The 15,550-nt window shown below is 41.4% G+C and overlaps 1 protein-coding gene across 2 annotated transcripts; it reads right to left on the bottom strand.

Moving 5' to 3' along the window:
- Positions 1-11: 11 nt before the first annotated feature.
- On the bottom strand, positions 12-13,701 carry LOC106586482 (neuromedin-U). 2 transcript variants are annotated; one of them, XM_014173844.2, is made up of 8 exons: positions 13,416-13,701; positions 4,830-5,161; positions 4,533-4,579; positions 3,074-3,127; positions 2,947-2,973; positions 2,776-2,826; positions 629-703; positions 12-202 (listed from the first exon to the last, which is right to left on the bottom strand). In XM_014173844.2, the coding sequence occupies exons 2-8, from the start codon at positions 4,900-4,902 to the stop codon at positions 170-172; spliced, it is 360 nt and encodes a 119-aa protein (XP_014029319.1). In that variant the 5' UTR covers positions 4,903-5,161; positions 13,416-13,701; the 3' UTR covers positions 12-169. The 2 variants fall into 2 exon arrangements, with proteins under 2 accessions (XP_014029319.1, XP_014029320.1); XM_014173845.2 differs by having other exon boundaries at positions 2,947-2,970.
- Between the last annotated feature and the right edge of the window lie 1,849 nt (positions 13,702-15,550).

Raw genomic sequence — 15,550 nt, 5'->3', positions numbered from 1 at the left:
ACATTCTGCAATGCAGTCACATTTATCTTCATTTATTTCTCAAAAATATCAAGTCCATTGCCAGCGAGAGCTGAGAATGCTGCTTCTGTCTGTCCACCATTTTGTGTTCAATGTTCAGGGGGATGCAGCTTGCTGGTGTCTGCCTTCCAGTTATTCCACAGTCAGATTTTTACATCACACTTTCAGGGAGATCCCGGAGCTTCTGTGTAACAGGGAAGAGCGAAAGCCTCAGTTATAGTTTTGGTACATTCTTTGAATTGTCTACCTTAAAATAATGGTCCTAACACCAGTCTGGGGATGCTAAATGGTCTGAGGTTAAATACATTTATGTATGCCTTGATTGAGCCTTAAACTGGCCACACCCACTGTGCAAAAACTGGTTGAATCAAAGTGGAAAACTAATTGGATTTGCAAAAAGTAACCAACGTAAGGAAGTTGTCTCTCTTTCACCAAACTTTTAACCTAAATCCAACGACATGGTGAAATGTTTTGTTGTTCACATTGAACTCTACCAACTGTAAATTAACAACTAGATGTCTGTCTCAGGAACTTTTTCAGTTTCCTAAACTTGAGCTTCAATAATATGATTCTGCTAACCATTCAAGTTGAAAAGGGACAGGATTCTTACCAAAAGCAGGAGCTGCTTCTTTCTCCTCTGAGACAGTTTTGGTGACAGGCGCATCAATGGGTGTACTGAATGGGACTAGAGAAGGAAAAGGCATGTCAATCAATTGCATAATGTTGCAATATTATAATCTAAAGAGAGAGTGCATTCGGAAAATATTCAGACCCCTTGACTTTTTCCACATTTTGTTACGTTAGCCTTATTCTAAAATATGATCGTTTTTTTCCCCCAATCAATCTACACACAATACCCCATAATGACAAAGCAAAAACAGGTTTTTAGAAATGTTTGCAAACGTATAAAAAAAAAGAATGTAAATCTTACATTTACATAAGTATTCAGACCCTTTACTCAGTACTTTATTGATGCACCTTTGGCAGCGATTACAGCATTGAATCTTCTTGGGTATGATGCTACAAGCTTGGCACACCTGTATTTGGTGAGTTTCTCATATTCTTCTCTGCAGATCCTCTCAAGCTCTGTCAGGTTGGATGGGGAGCGTCGCTGCATGGCCATTTTCAGGTCTCTCCAGAGCTGTTCGATCGGGTTCAAGTCTGGGCTCTGGCTGGGCCACTCAAGGACATTCAGAGACTTGTCCCAAAGCCACTCCTATGTTGTTTTGGCTTTGTGCTTAGGGTCGTTGTCCTGTTGGAAGGTGAACCTTCGCCCCAGTCTGAGGTCCTGAGTGCTCTGGAGCAGGTTTTCATCAAGGAGCTCTCTGTACTTTGCTCTGTTCCTCTTTCCCTCGATCCTGACTAGTCTCCCAGTTTCTGCCACTGAAAAACATCCCCACAGCCTGACGCTGCCACCACCATGCTTCACCGTAGGGATGGTGCCAGGTTTCCTCCAGACGAGATGCTTGGCATTCAGGCCAAAGAATTCAATCTTGGTTTCATCAGACCAGAGAATCTTGTTTCTCATGGTCTGAGAGTCCTCTAGGTGCCTTTGGGCAAACTCCAAGTGGGCTGTCATGTGCTTTTTACTGAGGATTGGCTTCCGTCTGGCAACTACCATGAAGGCCTGATTGGTGGAGTGCTGCAGAGATAGTTGTTCTTCTAGAAGGTTCTCCCATCTCCACAGAGGAACTCTGGAGCTCCGTCAGAGTGACCATCGGGTTCTTGGTCACCTCCCTGACCAAGTTTGCCTATGCGGCCAGCTCTAGGAAAAGTCTTAGTGGTTCCAAAGTTCTTCCATTTAAGAATGATGGAGGCTACTACTGTGTTCTTCAATCAATCAATCAAATGTATTCATAAAGCCCTTTTTACATCAGCAAATGTCACAAAGTGCTATACAGAAACCCAGCCTAAAACCCCAAACAGCAAGCAATGCAGATGTAGAAGCACAGTGGCTAGGAAAATCTCCCTAGAAAGGCAGGAACCTAGGAAGAAACCAAGAGAGGAACCAGGCTCTGAGGGGTGGCCAGTTTACTTCTGGCTGTGCCTGGTGGAGATTATAAGAGTACATGGCCATTTAAGGCCAGATTGTTCTTCAAGATGTTCAAACGTTCATAGATGACCAGCAGGGTCAAAAAATAATCACAGTGGTTGTAGAGGGGGCAACAGGTCAGCACCTCAGGAGTAAATGTCAGTTGTTTTTTCATAGCCGAGCATTTAGAGGGGACTTTCAAAGCTGGAGAAATGCTTTGGTACCCTTCTCCAGATCTCTGCCTCGACACAATCTTGTCTCAGGAGCTCTACGGACAATTCCTTCGACCTCATGGCTTAGTTTTTGCTCTGACATTCACTGTCAACTGTGGGACCTTATATAGACAGGTGTGTGCCTTTCCAAATCAATCAATTGAATTTACCACAGCTGGGCTCCAATCAAGTTGTAGAAACATCTCAAGGATGATCAATGGAATCAGGATGCACCTGAGCTCAATTTCAAGTCTAAAAGCAAAGGGTCTGAATATTTATGCAAATAAGGCATCTGTTTTTTATTTTTAATACATTTGCAAAAATGTCTAAAAACCTGTTTTCACTGTCATTATGGGGTATTATGTGTAGATTGATGAGGATTCTTTTTTACTGAATCCATGTTAGAAGAAGGCTGTAACGTAACAAAATGTGGAAAAAGTCAAGGGGTCTGAATACTTTCCGAAAGCATTGTAAGTTGCCAAGTTGTTCACTGAGGAGTCTTCCTTTACTTACCGCATGCTGTATAGAGCCTACTGAGTTTGCCTTTGAATAGTGAAACAGGAACTGACAAAAAGAGAATATACCAAGTAAACACTCTGTTCCAAAGAGTTTATTGCCTTTTTGAAGGATACGGTATATATGTACAGGGTAGGAATAAACATTTGATATTGTTGAGGAACTTACTCTTTTGAATACATTCTGAACTTGCTGCTGTGAGGGGAGAGGGAAAGGGAGCGAGTAAGCATCCTGACAGAACTGATATTGTAAATTATTTGTGATGAGATTGAGTCATGCAGTTACTTAGCTTTACCTCATTCTGATCTCTCCACATCATATCTCCCACACCAGTCTGGATCCCAGGACCCTGCACCAGGCAAACCAATGGCGATCAAACATAAGTCTATAAGACATCACTAAACCCAAGAAAACCTTAAATCTGTTGGACATGACATCCATTATGTACTATACTATACTATACTATACTATACTATACTATACAGGTTGCAGAGTAATAATCCTGTCTCTGTAACCTGTGTATCTAGCTGATGAGAGTAGGCTAAAGTCATAAATGTTCTTATGCCCCTCATGTCCCTCTCATCCCCCACCAGTCTGATTCAAGTTACAGTGTGACTCACTTCTGTGTTCTCTACCCCCCTGCTCCAGCCACCACAATAAAACCATTTAATTTGAATGGAATTACCTGCAGACCACCTACTCAGACACAGAATAGATTTTTCTAGAGGTGTGCAAATAAAGCAGCTCATGATGTTTAAACAGTGAGAGGCTGTGTTTACACAGGTAGCCCAATTCTGATATTTTGCCCGATTATTGGCCAAAATATTGGCAAAATAATTATTGGCAAAAGATCTGATCTCATTGGTCAAAAGACCAATTAGTGGCAAAAGATTAGAATTGGGCTGCCTGTGTAAAGACAGCCAAAGGTACAGACCGAAAGCCAATTTATGCTTGATCCGGTTATGTGGTCAGAGGCTCCATAAACATGCAGAGGCCAAATTGAGCTCCGTACCACAATGCCATGCGCCTCACAATTTTTGTAACAGAGTGCTCCGTATAGCTCTGTATAGCTCCGCATTGACATGATTGGTTGACGGTAGGTGGTGTATAAACACAAACTCACTTCCTTGACAACTTCCTTCACAGCTCAACTCAACAGCTCTGTGCTGCTTCGTGAAGCGCAAAAATAATGAGTGCCCTGACTTCTGCAGAGATCGTATTACCGTAAATGATTCACGGCCAATGCAGCGTCTTTAAGGCTGCTCATAGACAGGGAAGCCCTTTTCTGATATTTTTTCCACTAATTGGTCTTTTGACTAATCACAGATCTTTTCACATCAGATCTTTTTCAGAGTTGATTGATGAAAAGACCAATTAGTGTAAAAAACATCAGAATTGGGCTGCCTGTCTAAACGCAGCCAGAGTGATACGCATTCAAGGCACATATTGATAGTTTTGTGTCTAGTACACCTTCAAAATGTTGACTCTGGTATCAAATAAGGGAATGTAATGGTAATAAATTAATAATTATTTGTTTGAAAACTAATTTCACAATAACCTATTTGTTTTAAAAACTAATTTCATAATGCCCAATTCTGATCTTTTTTTCGCTAATTGGTCTTTTGACCAATCACATCAGATCTTTTCACATCAGATCTTTTTCTCAGCTGATCTGATTGGTTTAATAGACCAATTAGCGGAAAAAATCTGAATCGGGCTGCCTGTGTAATCGGGCTGCCTGCCTTTTCCCATACCTTTGTCAAAGCAATTCCATGTTCACACTCTTTGCTGGGATTAGCTTCTAAAGATAGATAAAAATTGTCAGTTTAAAAAGAATATATTTATAATGTTATTAATCTATAATCAACATCAACAAAATGCATGTAATTGTCAACTATTATCAACAATATCAATGAATAGCTAAACCAAAAGAGAAATCAATTGAATGTTGAAAACCATTTTTAGAAGACTTACAATTATATGATTAGTTTAAAATAAGTTAAATTGAAATATTGAAGTTAACTTAAATTATATAAATAATATTCTCTCACCTGTCACCTTCCAACATCCAAGGCACCAGACCAAATGAAGGAGGCAAAGTTGTCGCAGATATGTTGCGCTCATCTCGAGCTATCAGATTCTCATGCGCTTTGGTGAGAGTATAGCTTCTCTGTGTGGTTTGGTGCTGCAGGAGTAAGTCTTGTTATATCACAAAATCAGGTCCTAGAACTGAACACTAATGACTTTCTCAACCGAGAGAATTATATAGGCTATAACTTTGATGGGAGAAGCATCATCTCCCACGTAGAAGTGACCAATCAACGTCCCACTGGTCTCCTTGATCATCATGTGAGTCTTAGAGCGCAGGTGTCCTCTCTCTTGCCTGTCGGACAATAACAACTTGTGTAAGTCAATTTTGATAATGGTTTTTAGATACATTTAGATAGGAAACTAAATAAAAGAAATTCATCAAAAACAGGATGCGACTGAATATAAAATCAAAATGGAGGTTATAAAATTGGTCTCCAATTTCTTCCCAGTGCACTTGATTAAAGGAAATTATCTTTGGATGACCAGATGATGCTCAAGTTCAGTCAGTCAAAACCATGATGTAGGCTACCAAATAAATGTATTATGTAGGCCTAACTGTGTAAACAACCTTTTCACTCTGTGATCCTGTGGAAGTGACACAGAGTTGAAATGTCGAGATTTATTATCATATAATTTGTCTCCACTAATCTCACTACATCAATTTATCAGTGTTGTGTACATTTACTAATAAATTAGTATTTTTCATTAGATTGACTACAGAGAGTTATTGTGACTGCTGGGGCCGGTTTCCCTGTGTAAGCGTGAAAGCTGAATGTGTGGGTCAATGGATCAAGTTTCTCCTGGATTCATCTGAAACAATATTCCAGAGAGACTGTGTTCCTGCCCGGTGGACCTTGGATGGAAAATAGCGTAGAAGACTCAAGGGGGAGACCCAGACCCCCACCCTCGAACATATACTGCTCAAAAAAATGAAAGGAACACTTAAACAACACATCCTAGATCTGAATGAATGAAATAATCTTATTAAATACTTTTTTCTTTACATAGTTGAATGTGCTGACAACAAAATCACACAAAAATAATCAATGGAAATCCAATTTATCAACCCATGGAGGTCTGGATTTGGAGTCACACTCAAAATGAATGTGGAAAACCACACTACAGGCTGATCCAACTTTGATGTAATGTCCTTAAAACAAGTCAAAATGAGGCTCAGTAGTGTGTGTGGCCTCCACGTGCCTGTATGACCTCCCTACAACGCCTGGGCATGCTCCTGATGAGCTGGCGGATGGTGTCCTGAGGGATCTCCTCCCAGACCTGGACTAAAGCATCCGCCAACTCCTGGACAGTCTGTGGTGCAACGTGACGTTGGTGGATGGAGCGAGACATGATGTCCCAGATGTGCTCAATTGGATTCAGGTCTGGGGAACGGGCGAGCCAGTCCATAGCATCAATGCCTTCCTCTTGCAGGAACTGCTGACACACTCCAGCCACATGAGGTCTAGCATTGTCTTGCATTAGGAGGAACCCAGGGCCAACCGCACCAGCATATGGTCTCACAAGGGGTCTGAGGATCTCCTCTCGGTACCTAATGGCAGTCAGGCTACCTCTGGCGAGCACATGGAGGGCTGTGCGGCCCCCCAAAGAAATGCCATACCCACACCATGACTGACCCACCGCCAAACCGGTCATGCTGGAGGATGTTGCAGGCAGCAGAACGTTCTCCACGGCGTCTCCAGACTCTGTCACGTCTGTCACGTGCTCAGTGTGAACCTGCTTTCATCTGTGAAGAGCACAGGGCGCCAGTGGCGAATTTGCCAATCTTGGTGTTCTCTGGCAAATGCCAAACGTCCTGCACGGATGTCGGGCCCTCATACCACCCTCATGGAGTCTGTTTCTGACCGTTTGAGCAGACACATGCACATTTGTGGCCTGCGGGAGGTCATTTTGCAGGGCTCTGGCAGTGCTTCTCCTGCTTCTCCTTGCACAAAGGCAGAGGTAGCGGTCCTGCTGCTGGGTTGTTGCCCTCCTACGGCCTCCTCCATGTCTCCTGATGTACTGGCCTGTCTCCTGGTAGCGCCTCCATGCTCTGGACACTACGCTGACAGACACAGCAAACCTTCTTGCCACAGCTGGCATTGATGTGCCATCCTGGATGAGCTGCACTACCTGAGCCACTTGTGTGGGTTGTAGACTCCGTCTCATGCTACCACTAGAGTGAAAGCACCGCCAGCATTCAAAAGTGACCAAAACATCAGCCAGGAAGCATAGGAACTGAGAAGTGGTCTGTGGTGTCCACCTGCAGAACCACTCCTTTATTGGGGGTGTCTTGCTAATTGCCTATAATTTCCACCTGTTGTCTATTCCATTTGCACAACAGCATGTGAAATGTATTGTCAATCAGTGTTGCTTCCTAAGTGGACAGTTTGATTTCACAGAAGTGTGATTGACTTGGAGTTACATTGTGTTGTTTAAGTGTTCCCTTTATTTTTTTGAGCAGTGTATAACGTCTCTATTCTGGGTCAGTTCAGTTTGTGTTAATTAGTAGTTATGGTTGCATATAACATGGTTATGAATGCTTATGAAATCCTATAGTCACTGCGCTCTATGATGGAACCAATAGAAAAACAAGAGCTTTTGCAGTTACACTTCAGCTCAACATACTGATCATTACATTTAGAATGGGTCTTTACTGTATGTTTGTCTTTGTTGTAGGTCCCCTGAGCGGTGATCGTATGTTATATCAACCATATTGGAAAGGACCCTGAGGTTCATTTTAGAGACGAGCCTCACAGACAGGTGGGGTAGATTTATACCGTTAATAAGCCATTGTATCGATTTGCCAGCACTTTCATCTGGACTGAGGGACCAACTACAGCCAACCCAGAGACATGATGGACACCCGTGTGTGTGTTTTGTGTGTGTGTCTATCTTTCCTCCGTTTTTTTATTTTAATGACATTCATTGTGGAGTAATATTTCGTGTTCTTGTGTTCCCTCATGGAAACTTACAATCAACAATCAGATGCTTTCCCAATCACCACCACACTAGTAAAACAGCACACGTCACACAAAAGCATTTGAGACAGCAATCATCACCCCAATCATCCCACAGCCACACACACAGACTGACATACAAACAAAATAGCATACACTCAAGCAAACACATTCATGCACAAACAGAAAGGGGTGTACTGTCTGAGATGACTTGACCCTCGGCATTGATCAGCCCCCTGCATTTAATTAATTAGTCGAACTGATTCTAATCACAGCTAGTCATCAACAGGAACCTTTCCTGTTCAACTCTATTAATGGCTTCCACTGTTCCCACAGGAAACTCCAGAGAGATTCCACACATAAAGCTAAAACCTCACATGAGAGTGATAGAGCGGGAGATGCAGTGAAAGAAATGCCACAAAGGAGAGAGGTGGAATGAGAGAGAGTGCAGCCGACTGATAGCCTATGTTCATATTCCCCATCAAGGGTGAACCTTGTTTTGTATGTGCAGCGCTGAGACTGCCTCAGGGTCTGAAGAGTCCTCTAAAGAGGGCCACCATCTCACTCAAACGGCCTCTTCATCACTAGATTCCTGTTTTTGCTGTTGCTGTTATTTTCAGGGCAGTCACACTCGACGATGATTAAAACATTTGCATATGCTTGACACTGCATGACTATTGAGTGTTGCATTGACGCAAGTGTTCACGTCACAGAACTCATTGCTCCTCTGTTCGATGATAGCACACATGAAGAGTTTCATTCGAAAACGGTACATATCCATTTTCAGAAATGTTGGTAAATTAGCTTTTATTGTTTAAAGAAATTATGAAAGATATTGGTGTGTTTTTTCATTATCTAATCATGGCATGGGGTTGTTCAATGACAGACATGTATTTGTTTGAAATTTTGCTGGTTTAATATCAGAGAGACAAATAATCACGTTTTTTTGGGAAATGCTATATGTATATCCGCTTCACTTCCAGATAAATAGTTCTGCTAGGTACCTCAATTCAATACAGTAATATGAGGTCTGTATGTAAAACATTTACATTTAAAATTGGAGTCATTTAGCAGATGCTCTTATCCAGAGCGATTTACAGCAAGTGCATTCATCCTAAGATAGGTGACTAAACCCCATATCACAGTCAAATATTTAGGATACGAACATTCCATTTCAGCTAAACAATGAATATGCACTAAGTGTACAAACATTATGAACACCTGCTCTTTCCATGACATAGACTGACCAGGTGAATCCAGGTGAAAGCTATGATCCCCTATTGATTTTACTTGTTAAATCCATTTCAATCAGTGTAGATGAAGTGGAGGAGACAGGTTAAAGACCTTGAGACAATTGAGACATGGATTGTGTATGTGTGCCATTCAGAGGGTGAATGGCTTAAGTGCCTTTGAACGGGGTATTGTAGTAGGTGCCAGGTGTACCGGTTTGTCATGAACTGCAATGCTGCTGGGTTTTTTATGCTCAACAGTTTCCTGTGTGTATCAACAATGGCCACCACCCAAAGGACATCCAGCCAACTTGACGCAACTGTGGGAAGCTTTGGTGCCAACATGGTCCAGCATCACTGTGGAATGCTTTCGACACCTTGTACATGACCTGATGAATTAAGGCTGTTCTGAGTATAGCGTTTTGCAAAAAATCTAATTTTCATACACATCTAAAATCTATGAATAAAAAAATCTGACAACAGTAATATTTTACACACACATGAAGGAACCGATAAGCAATCATTTCTGATGAAACATTGGTGGATATAATGTTTTGGAAATAAAGTCTTCACTTGCTCATTCGTAAATATCAGAATACAGAACACCAATTAAACCTGGTGTTTTTTGCATTCTACTTATTTTGCCATCGGGCAGAGTGTCACGCCCTGACCTGAGAGAGCCGTTTTTCTCTGTTTAGTTAGGTCAGGGTGTGATATGGGGTGGGCATTCTATGTATTTTATTTCTATGTTTTGGCCAGGTATAGTTTCCAATCAGAGGCAGCTGTCTATCGTTGTCTCTGATTGGGGACCATACTTAGGCAGCCCTTTTTCCCTCCTTGAGTTGTGGGATCTTGTTTTAGTTTAGCTGCCTTTGAGCAGCCCCAGAACGTCACGTTTCTTTCTATTTATCCTGTGTATTGTTTTGTTCGGTTTCACTTCTAAATAAAGGATGTGGAATTACCAGCACGCTGCTCCTTGGCTTATTTATGACAGGGAGTTCGAGGACAGTGATTGTGACACAGAGATACATTTTTGTAGCTTTAAAGCTAATTTCCTGCAATTCTACACATTTTGCCATGCATTATGCCATGTTAATGATATGAGGGAGAGTGTCTAACAAAATCAATGGGGGCACCCTTTTGGCCCGGGCCCCTGGACTCGTGCCCGGTCGGTATTCGGCCATGATTCAACTTTAGATAACTAGCTAGACTAACTTACCAATCTAAAAATTGCTAGCTGACATGGCTAAATAAGTGACTGTCAGTGACTGACAAAACAATAAAAAACCTACTGATGCACAGCAAAATGTTGAACTTGCACCTTGTGTATTCTGCTATTCTAATTCTCAACAGTAAGCTGAGACCACGACTGAGTTCCTAGCGGCCGGGGGACCTAAGCGACCGCTTATGTCGCTTATTCCTGGAGCCGGCCCTACGTGTGTATGTGTGTGTGTGTGTGTGTGTGTGTGTGTGTGTTACAGTGAGTGAGAGAGTGTGTGTATTTGTGTCCTTGAAAGGATGTGTTTGTGTTGTGTGGGTGTGGGTGTTGTGCTCTCTAGTAAGGATTAAGTAAGCCCTCCCTTGGTCAGATATGTCAAACAGCGAGCAAACAACAGCTGGGGGAGAGATGGATGCACAACAATAAGACACAAAGTGATGACCTAACCCATTTCAGTGAAGGACTCAAAGGACAGTGATGCACCTCTCCCACAGTGCAGCAACCCAACACACTAGTGTTAGGCTGCATCTAGTCCCCGATTTGCCATTGGCCTTCATGGGACTATGGGGATAGCTGAGGAAGAAGATTTGCCTCAGGCACTCCAATGGAATCTCCCATGATTAATCCATTTTAGTTTAATTTTACACAAGTATTTGATGTGATTTGATCCTGATCTCCTACGCACACTCAGCTGAGTAGTAAAAGTTAACATCACACAAATGGAGTTTCCTTAATCATGTAGTAATTATTTGCTCCAAATCCTTTAATTATTGGCTCCCAATCCGTTAATGTCACATCCTGACCAGTAATAGGGGTTATTTGTTATTGTAGTTTGGTCAGGACATGGCAGGGGTTTTTTGTTTTATGTGGTTCGGGGTGGTTGTGTGTTTAGTGGTGTGTTTGATTTATTATTCTGGGGTTTTGGGCACTGTTCTATGTTAATGTATTTCTATGTTTAGTCTAGTTCTTTGTATTTCTATGTTTAGTTTATTGGGGGTTGAACCCTCAATTGGAGGCAGGTGTTTTCTCGTTGCCTCTGATTGAGGGTTCTATAAATAGGTATGTGTTTGTTTTAGTATTTGTGGGAGATTGTGCTGTGTATAGCTTTGTGGCTTACCGGCCTGTTATTAGTTGTGTTTTTTTTTTTTGGGTGTACGTTTTGGTTCACCTTCTTTTCCATTTAATAAAAAGAAGAGGAGTGCACATTTCCCCGCTGCGTGTTGGTCCACTTTACCCTACGACAACTGTGATGGTTCAATTTTGGCTTCCAATCCTTCCTGTGTTTTAGACCTGTCGGTAAATGTTACAATATCCACCTCACTCTCCCTGTCATTGCTTGGTATTAACCTCTAAGGGAGTAGAGAGTGTGAACACCTATTGAGTGAAGGTGTGAGTCCATCAGCAGTGTGTCAATTAGCCTCACAGAGAGACATGGCTATAACGGAGTATGACATTAGCACATAGCAACATGACCAGTTCCAGGGACTGGGCACAAATGAGTTAAATGTCAGGGGAACCCTAGAAGGAGTTAAATCACCTGTCCCTGTTCTTTCAGACAGTGAATATTGTTTTATTGACTGAATGACTCCAAACACACTGTCTTACAGCTGAAAATGAATGTTGTATTGCCTTAAAGGCCCAGTGCATTTCCTGTGTATTATTTATATTTCCACACTATGTGGTTGGAATAATATTGTGAAACTGTGAAAATGTTGATAATGTCGTTAAGTGTAAGAGCTGTTTGAAAAGGCCACCTGAAATTTCAGCCTTTTTTGGCCTGCCTTGGGACGTTCCTACCCTAAACCCTAAGCCTAACCTTAACCATAACCCTTACCTAACCCTAACCATTTAAAATGTCAACTTCCACGGGGTATTCTCACTGAAATGTCTATGAGCAAATTAGTTAGCATTTAACACATAACAGTCTAAGCCCTGTCTAATTCGGGGGAGGGGGTTCTCCTAAGCAATTTGGAATTGTTTTAAGGTTATACCAAGGATCATTTAGCTATTTGATTTAGAATTTTAAGAATCATTGAAGTATCCCAAAAATATATTTTTAAAATATTTGATGAACAAAATATTTTGGGCCTTACAGCTATTAGCCCATACAAACACATTGAAAAACAGATTCACTATGTGGAACAACCAACCGATAGTCCCCCAAAATAATCTATAGGAAGTTTGTTCTGAAGTGTCTGTCCTATATCTGAGAGACATAAGAAAGATCAGAAAACATTTTTTTTTTTTTACATGTATTTAATCACTTATTTTTTGGAGACTCATATCTCCCTCACTAGCTTCAAGCACCAGCTGTCAGAGCAGCTCACAGATCACTGCACCTGTACATAGCCCATCTGTAAATAGCCCATCCAACTACCTCATCCTCAAACTGTATTTATTTATTTATCTTGCTCCTTTGCACCCCAGTATCTCTACTTGCACATTCATCTTCTGCACATCTACCATTCCAGTGTTTAATTGCTATATTGTAATTACTTCGCCACCATGGCCTATTTATTGCCTTTACCTCCCTTATCCTACCTCATTTGCACATGCTGTAAATATACTTTTTCGCCTGTATGTTTGTTTATTCCATGTGTAACTCTGTGTTGTATGTGTCGAACTGCTTTGCTTTATCTTGGCCAGGTCGCAGTTGCAAATGAGAACTTGTTCTCAACTAGCCTACCTGGTTAAATAAAGGTGAAATAAAATAAAAAACTAAACAATCTCCTGCTGAGGGCTGGGACTAAAAACAAGCAAAAGATAACTAATGTAAAATACACTGTGTACGTAAAATGTATATGTAAGTATTGTTGTCCATTGTTCACTCCAATTAGGGGAGGTGTGGTAGGGTTACAGGAAAATAATAAATAAGGAAAATATATAAAAAATATATATCTATTTAAAATTATATATATATATATATATCTATTTAAAATATATATATATATATATATATATATATATATATATATATATATATATATATATATATATATTTACAAAAAATATATGTGGGACTGGAAATGATGGAGACAATAACATTGATAGAAGCCACAATCTATCTGCAAAATTAAAGCTGATCTTTGAGGCATGTGTGCGTCCTAGAGCAAAATATGTAAGTGTTCATGAGAGTCTCACCTTTCCACAGAGGGGTCATATTAGTGGATAACCCAAACTGTTCGGGCGCTACTGACAGGAGTTGGCAGATTGGCTGTACCGACTACAGACAAGTCCCAAGACACTTGTGGGGAGTCTCATCTTTCCATAGAGGGGTCCTAACTGTTCAGACGCTACAGACGATTTCTTGTGATAAGAACGATTTTCGGGAAGTCTCATGGTCTGACAAACACCAGTCTAGCTCCGTCACCTTTCATCTCAGATAGGGAAGTGCGACATCGGAGGATGCGGTGGATTGAGACAGATATCGCTAGTTTAAACAGACAGATTGTCATGGTGATTTTGTATTATGCTAATTAGATTTCCGCAGGGGCGGTGACATCGACTCTAGTTTTTTTAAATGTTTGTCTAGTCAGCTATTGAAACTTCCATTGGTCACATAACCACCTCTGTTGCCAAGTCTCCATGACAATATATTTTATGTACAACATTAACTAGGGGTGAGTCAGGCCGGACAGGGAAGAGCCAAGTCTAGATTTTATGATCCAGTTGATTGACGGTCATAAAACTTCCTTCCAGGAATTTGACACTGTGATGCTGTTATCATGAGTCTGTTATACTGTATATAGATTGACTAGGTTTGTTATCCTTGCCCAATCAATGACAGAACTCTTCAACAAAGGTCATATTCTCAGTTCATGCTAGGCTGGAACCTATGCATCTGCTGATGACTAAATGGTTTATTGTCTTACATCCAACGGCATAAAATGGTTTAAAATGTAAAATGAAAACAAAACTGGCATGAGGAAGTAAAGGACATGGTGCCATCTTGTGGTGTAAAATGGTGGTAGACAAACCTCTTCTGTTTAGAATCAGATAATGGACATGTTAAGAGGTTTAAGAGCTCTTGCCACAAGTCCTAAACAAGCACTAGTGTCTGCTTGAGCTCTGGTGAGATTAGTCATCTATCTCATCAAAGCCTAATTTATTTCATATGAGGGACATAGCAGTCTAATGAACTATGTGACTGAAATGTTACTGACTCAAGAATATGACAGTCTCCATGGTCCATGTCCCAGGACACTACATACACTACATGATCAAAAGCATGTGGACACCTGCTCGTCTAACATCTCATTCCAAAATCATGGGCAGAAATATGGAGTTGGTCCCCCCTTTGCTGCTATAACAGCCTACACTCTTCTGGGAAGGCTTTCCACTAGATGTTGGAACATTGTGTTATTGACTATGTTTGTTTATCCCATGTGTAACTCTGTGTTGTTGTTTTTGTCGCACTGCTTTGCTTTATCTTGGCCAGGTCATAGTTGTAAATGAGAACTTGTTCTCAACTGTCCTACCTGGTTAAATAAAGGTGAAATATATATATATATATTTTTAATTGCTGCGGGGACTTGCTTCCATTCAGCCACAAGAGCATTAGTGAGGTCGGGCACTGATGTTGGGCAATTAGTCCTGGCTCGCAGTCAGCGTTCCAATTGATCCCAAAGGTGTTCGTCAGGGCTCTGTGTAGGGCAGTCAAGTTCTTCCACACCGATTTCGACAAACCATTTCTGTATGGACCTTGCTTTGTGCACAGGGGCATTGTCATGCTGAAACAGGAAAGGGCCTTCCCCAAACTGTTGCCACAAAGTTGGAAGCACAGAATCATCTAGAATGTCATTGTATGACATAGCGTTAAGATTTTCCTTCTCTGGAACTAAGGAGCCCAAACCATGAAAAACAGCCCCAGACCATTATTCCTCCTCCACCAAACTTTACAGTTGGCACTACGCATTCGGGCAGGTAGAGTTCTCCTGGCATCCTCCAAACCCAGATTCATCTGTCTTACTGCAAGATGTTGAAGCGCGATTCATTACTCCAAAGAATGCTTTTCCACTGCTTCAGAGTCCAGTGCCAGTGAGCTTTACACCACTCCAGCCGACGCTTGGCATTGCACATGGTGATCTAAGGCTTGTGTGCGGCTGCTCGGCCATGGACACCAATTTCATGAAGCTCCCGACGAACAGTTCTTGTGCTAACATTGCTTCAAGAGGCAGATTGGAATTCAATAGTGAGTGATGCAACCGAGGACAGGTGATTTTTACGCGATTTTTACGTGCACTCCCGTTCTGTGAGCTTGTGTGGCCTAACACTTC

The sequence above is a fragment of the Salmo salar genome, chromosome ssa25 (assembly GCF_905237065.1).
Source record: "Salmo salar chromosome ssa25, Ssal_v3.1, whole genome shotgun sequence".
Taxonomy (NCBI): domain Eukaryota; kingdom Metazoa; phylum Chordata; class Actinopteri; order Salmoniformes; family Salmonidae; genus Salmo; species Salmo salar.
Note: the sequence above shows the minus strand (reverse complement) of the source record. Positions and strands in the feature narration are given on the sequence as shown.

Bases quoted from the DNA above. Each gene is read 5' to 3' on its own strand.
- LOC106586482 (XM_014173844.2), bottom strand. From the start codon at position 4,902: ATGAGCGCAACATATCTGCGACAACTTTGCCTCCTTCATTTGGTCTGG. The intron at 2,974-3,073 runs GTAAAGCTAAGT...CTCCCCTCACAG, and splicing joins TGTGGAGAGATCAGAATGAG to CAGCAAGTTCAGAATGTATT. The intron at 2,827-2,946 runs GTAAGTTCCTCA...TCTTTTTGTCAG, and splicing joins TTCAGAATGTATTCAAAAGA to TTCCTGTTTCACTATTCAAA.